General features: G+C 39.9%; 1 protein-coding gene across 1 annotated transcript; it reads left to right on the forward strand.

Annotated features, from left to right (window-relative positions):
• Positions 1–3289: 3289 nt before the first annotated feature.
• Positions 3290–5746, forward strand: LOC133923458 (acetylserotonin O-methyltransferase 1-like). Its single transcript, XM_062368753.1, has 2 exons — positions 3290–4101; positions 5436–5746. Exons 1-2 carry the CDS (start codon positions 3313–3315, stop codon positions 5736–5738), a joined length of 1092 nt encoding a protein of 363 aa, XP_062224737.1. The 5' UTR covers positions 3290–3312; the 3' UTR covers positions 5739–5746.
• Positions 5747–6371: the final 625 nt, after the last annotated feature.

A 6371-nucleotide genomic window follows, 5' to 3' on the forward strand; every position in this document is an offset into this window, starting at 1 on the left:
GGCCAATGGAAGAGTGTTGAGTGTATTTCTTGAATTGTTGGGAAGGGAAGAACGCTAGAGATATATAGCTCGATCCGTGCATCCAACGGGCTCAACTGCCTGAGGCTTTATACTGCTTGGTCGATGTCGACCTAGCAACGAGCTAGCCATGTTTTTGCGAACCTTTTTTTTTACGTTTGCTAGGCGTCAGGCAACTGAAAATTGGGAAGCTTACAGTCGATGGTGATTTGCCCAAGAAGAAGAACCACGTGAGGTTAGAGGAGAGGGTTAGGGTTCGAGGAAGACTGTAGGAGATGGTAAGAAGAACACTGCACATCGATTGAGAGGTAGAAGAAAGAATCTCATCCGTCCGATGCAGATTGTATGGATGGAAACGGTCGACTGAAGACTGAACCAAAGCCAGTCGATTGAATTTTAGACGATACCTTTCTTTTTGCATGTAATTAAGGAATTAATTATGCACAGTTGGAGCAGATAATTCTTTCTGCATGTAATTAAGGAATTAATTATGCACAGTTGGAGCAGATAATTGGATTTTTTATTGAAACATATATTGTGTGCTTTCTCATAAAAACTGGAAGCAATATTCTAGTACTTTTAAGCAGGGACGTTACAAGTGAAGTAATAAAAGTAATATTTTAAAGAAATAAACGTCGAACTCTTATAGCAATTGATATATATTATCTTTTATATAGATATGCAGCGGAACAGAAACACTGGTGCTTAACAACATCGCAGACAACAGATCGAGAAACACGCTCTAGAACGTCACAACCTTGTTTTAATAGTTTTCAATATCTTCACCGATAACTCCATAGACAATCGACGGAGAACACCTCACTAGAATGCATCTTTCACGAGGTTTTCGAATTTTTTCCAACTAAGTGTTTGGTTATAGCAAATATGAGCACATGTAGTACTCAGCAAGTTGTGAAGAAAATATTATGCATATGAAGGCTTTGATAAGGTAAGGTTAGTTTGGCTCTTTTGCATAAAATAATATTTAAGTAAAAATATTTGAAAAGCAGTAGTAATTAAGTATATGACTATAAACAACTAACCACCTTAAGATTTAGCAGGGAATATCTTTGCCACCTAGCAAAATGAAAATCATACTAACCGAATTAAAGAAAGGAGAAGGCATATCACCAGTGCAAGATTCTCAGGACAAATCATCTCCAATCTACAGTAGAGATTCCTCATGACAAATCACTCGTGAAAGATTTTTCAAACATATCATCTCTATTATACAGTGGAAATTCTACGCTATGTCATCTACAAGATGCTAAGCTGCTAAGCTATAATGAATAAATAAATATTCTCCCATAACTATAAAAGGAGAAGGATAGCCGGATGGAATTACGACCCGAAGCAAGAGGAGAGAAGCAAGTGCAATTCAGTTTCCAGCCAATCTCTGAGAGCCCTTCCAACTTTAGTGTGTAGTGTTACACTTGTAAAATATTTGGTACCGAGAGAAGCATTGTAAATTAGCTGTTGTAAGGAATTCTGCAAGATAATTTCTTTCTATCTGTGTGGGTTCTTGAAATAGAAAACCATATGTAAGCTAGTTTTTGAAAATGAAGTAGTTTTCTTCAGAAAACCCTCAGTCTTCTCTGTTTACATGGAACAAGTTTTTATGCTAAAAACTCTATAGCAAAAACTCTTTGATGGTTCTCAAGTTAGCTATGCATATGGAATTACACTCATAGGATGAGATAATCATGTACCAAAAGAGAAGTATTCCCTTCAAATGAAACTATTTAAAGAGATGATAAAAATTTACCCTATATAACCATAAATAAGAGATTCTAAGAAGAAGCGAGCTACTTTTGAAATAAGTTAGCGAGTACTTAAATAGTAAAAGCAAATGGTAAAAGATTCTAAATAGTAAATCAAATAGTAAAAGTGTATTGCGCCAGAGAATAGTGAAAACAAATATTGAAGGACCATAAATAGTGAAAGTGAATAGTAAAAGTAAATAGTAACTATATATACACACTTAACGGTGTGACCTTATTGACCCATGGAAGCACCGCGCAAGCACCATCACCGTGCGGAAACCCTATATAGTAGCTAGTAGACGACAAACAAGCTGCTCGGCAAGATCGGGCCTGATATATGTAGCTGTAGAGATCATATCATCCCAGCAGGATACCTAATCGAAGGTGAGGCAGCATCGTTGCTCCGTTTGTTTGCCAACTTACAAATTTGTTTGATCAAATTTGTTTACCAGTCTAATGGATTGGAGCGAACATCCTGCGCCGCATTAATGGGTTCTTAGCAGCCTCCATGCGTGGATTGACTACTACAAGGCCTGAATTTAAGGACAAGTAGCTGGCCAGGTCAATTTAGGTCAAGCCGACGCCTGCACGCATCCAGGACCGTAATGAATGAAATGAACTATCCATGCCTGTATCCAGGACCGTAATGAAATCAATGAACTGGACAGCTTCGGCGCTAGTTAGGGATTCCAGCTCCTCCGACCCTGACGCCCCTCCTATCGCCGTAGCAAATCTTAGCATCCACGCATGCATGTCTTTATAAGTGATATGATGGTATAAAATATTTTAATTTTTATTTCTAAAATGAAGTTAACACCGGTAGTAAATCTTTGCATTCTAGCCTTAACATTAATACTTACACCTTTAGTATCAATGCTAACTCATTTCTCTCCTTTGGCTTCTTGCTAGCACTTGTGGATGTACGTGCTAATTAAGTGTCCATTGCCTAAATTTTCCTTGGATATATATTTATGGTTGAAAAATAGAATTACTTTTCTATAGAACTCCTTTTGCATTTATTACAATTGTAATTTTTCAGCTGCAACAACTCTAATTATATATCCATTCAATCTGCATTTTTATTTTAATGTTAGCGCAAAAAAATCAATGATGTAGATTTTTTTTTCTCCGATTAACATGATAATTTCTAGCACTTGGGGCAAACATGCTAGCTTTAATAATATAGTTGTATTCGCTACACAACTATATATGTGATATGTGCTAACATAAGTGTAGTTATATTCGTTATACAACTTTAGAATTCTATTCAATCTATGACGCTATAATCTGGATCCATCAAAATATAAGTGTTGTATTTTTTCTCAATTTCTATTGATTTACTTATGTAATTTTCTTTTTGTTCTTAGATTTGTCTTGATTTAAAAATTACTGTGGTGTCTCGATAGATAGATTTTGCTGTGTCTTATACAATTTTTTTTATATTCCATCCTGTATAAAAGGAGTTGTTACGCACTAGGCAGGGCCAAGGACTACACAGACAACCGAATTTGCAGTGAAGTTGGCTAGCAGCATGACGCTTAGACTCTTGGCCGAAGTGAGCCCCCACGACTTGCTCGTAGGTCTTGCCGAGCTCCAAAACCACCTGCTCGGTTACGTTAAGTCCATGGCGCTCAAGTGCGCCGTGGATCTCGGCATCCCCAACGCCATCTACCGCCGCGGCGGTGCCGCCACCCTCGCCGAAATCGCGACCGACACCGCGGTACATCCGGCCAAGGTCCCTGACCTCCAGCGCGTGATGGAACTGCTCAGCACTTCGGGCATCTTCAGCGCCACCGCCGGGGAAGACAGCGGTGGCTTCGGTGTCGTCGTGTACGGGCTGACCACGGCATCCCGCTTCCTCGTCGGCTGGCGCAACCTGTCCCCTATGGTGCCGTTCTTGGTGAGCCCTGTCGTCGTCTCCTCCTTCTTCAGCATGTGCGACTGGTTCAGGAGCGAGCCGGCGGCGGCCGGGTCCCTCTTCGAGCTGGCACACGGCTGCTCCCAGCGGGATATGGCGGGCAAGGATGCCGCGCTGAATAGCGCCCTGAACGACTACGTGGTCGCTGATAGCCAGCTTTTCCTCGAGGTCATTATTTTGGACAAGGGCCGCATCTTCCGCGGGCTGAGCTCGCTGATCGACGTCGGTGGCGGCCATGGCGCGGCCACACAGATCATCGCGAGGGCCTTCCCGCGCATCAAGTGCACCGTGCTGGACCTTCCTCACGTGGTCGGCCAGGTCACCGCCTGTGATGGCGAACTGCATTTCATTGCCGGCGACATGTTTGAGTCTATTCCACCTGCGGACGCTGTCTTACTCAAGGTATCCATATCACATAGTGTACAAATGTTCATCGGTAATTGCATACTTACTCCCCCTGTCACGAAAACATGTCGTTTTGGTGATCAACACAGTAAATTACGGTATAATAAAAGCACCTTCCAGACATAAATATATATGATTTTCATGTATTAAATATTAATGTTTTAAAATGATATTACTCCCTCTATTTTACAGTACTTATCCATGGCAACCATGCGCACTTAAGGGCGCTCTCTAACTACAAGAAAACAAGAATAATACAAAATGACCACGCAAGCCCCTGTTTAAGGGTAAAGGGTGAAAATGTTACACTAACTACTCTACTAATTTCCTCCATGTAAAAATATTTTGAAATGAGCATCCTGAGTAATATGAACAAATATTATGAAATGGAAGGAGTAATTCTCAAAAGAGATTTGCACATCAGGGAAAATGGCAAACCACAGCAGACTATGAGGTGATTATCTCAGCTTCGAATATTAGTGGTGCAATAAGTTTAGGGGCTTTGGCACAACGTGGGACAAAAAAATAGTATTAACTGAACTTATTAATGATCACTTGTATAAGTATATAGGAAGGATATATGTCTCATGATCATATCTTTCTTGTCCAAATGGCACTCCTCAAGCTATTCCAAATAGCCTCTAAAGTCATTTTTTTATTGAAGTACCTTGAAATATTCCACTTTATTCAGTCAAGCACTTTAAATTCAGTTTTGTTAATTTGAGCCCTCAAATATTTAATTATGTTTATATATTAGCCTTATTTTAATTTTTGTATTTAGCTGCTATCGATTTTTTTTTATCAACATGCATGAATAACTGCTATTGCAAGGACATAACAAAAACTACTACTTCAAACTTATAAATTATTATAGATTTTTTTAACTAAAATGGTACATTAGATATCTTTCTATGTACTCTTATATTTCCCAATTTAGTATTTTAAGTGGGCTTTTTTTATGGAGAACAACCACAAGACCATAGTATAATCAGTTGCATTACTAGCTTCAATTACCAATCCTGGTTGACTGAAATCAATGCTCATGTTGCAAGAGTCTAATTATTAAATATTTAGTATAAAGGGGATTAAGTGAATGAAGTAAAATGTTGGAGGGGCTCAAATCAACCTAATCAAATGTGACGAACTTTGAATACGCAAATTAAAAAATTTAAGGGGGGGGGGGGGGGGGAGGGATCAACAAATTGGGCATTGGGAGCTTGATTGCATACTCAAATAGTTTAGGGGCTTATAGTGCAATTTTTCCTTTTTCTCCTTTCATTAAATTGTTTCTCCTTTCTCTTCTTCAAATAGTTTCTCTATATCTGTGCTAGAACATTTTGCATGAATGGGGTGATGAGGATTGCGTCAAGATACTTCAACGTTGCAAGGAAGCCATCCCTAGTAGACATGCTGGAGGAAAGGTTATAATCATAGATATGGTGAGAGGATCAGCAAAGGGAGATAGCAAAATCAGCGAGATGGAAGCCATACAGAACATGTTCATGATGCATGTCAACGGCATGGAACGAGGCGAAAATGAGTGGAAAAAGATCTTTTCTGATGCTGGATTCAGTGCCGATTACAAAATCATGCCAATATTGGGTCCCCTTTCAGTAATTGAGATCTACCCATGAATGCTCGGTGAACTCTGCGTGTTGTCAATAAGCAGATACCTCGTTAACATGCTTCTGTTGTCGTTTCTTCTCTCTTTTGTTAAAAATGTGATATATGTTTGAGCCCATCGGGCCTAGTTGTTTCTGGAATTTGTAACTTCACTTTGTGGAACTATATATCGTGTTATGGTGACTGGATATTATTTATCCGAGGCAGACAACATTTTCATTTGATGATATTTTGAAAATAGTTGTTTTATTCGATCTAGGACATTACCCATGCACAGAGTGGGCACCCTCGGTACGTTGCTACCATATGTAGTGCCGAATCATCTCAACATGTTACAATGCCTTAGGAGAACCATCTGACTATAAGGACTTGTATTCTATCTAGTTCACCCCCTAACTAATGTAACTTGTGTACTTTGTCAGCAGAGGATGGGGCTCGCGATGATGTGCCATCACCTTTAGTCCCGCTTCGGCCCATACTGCCCATAATAAAAGCATCATCCGAGTCCATAGTAGGGGCCTTATGTTCTCGGCCAATGGATCAGTCCCTCCGCGTTCGGGAAGTTGTCAAGCCCGTGATGGCTGTTACCCTGAGAACAAATACTTAGAGCAAGAATCGAGAAGGTCTGAGGTAGTTACCAACAA

Source organism: Phragmites australis, chromosome 7 (genome assembly GCF_958298935.1).
Source record: "Phragmites australis chromosome 7, lpPhrAust1.1, whole genome shotgun sequence".
In the NCBI taxonomy this organism is placed as follows: Eukaryota; Viridiplantae; Streptophyta; class Magnoliopsida; order Poales; family Poaceae; genus Phragmites; species Phragmites australis.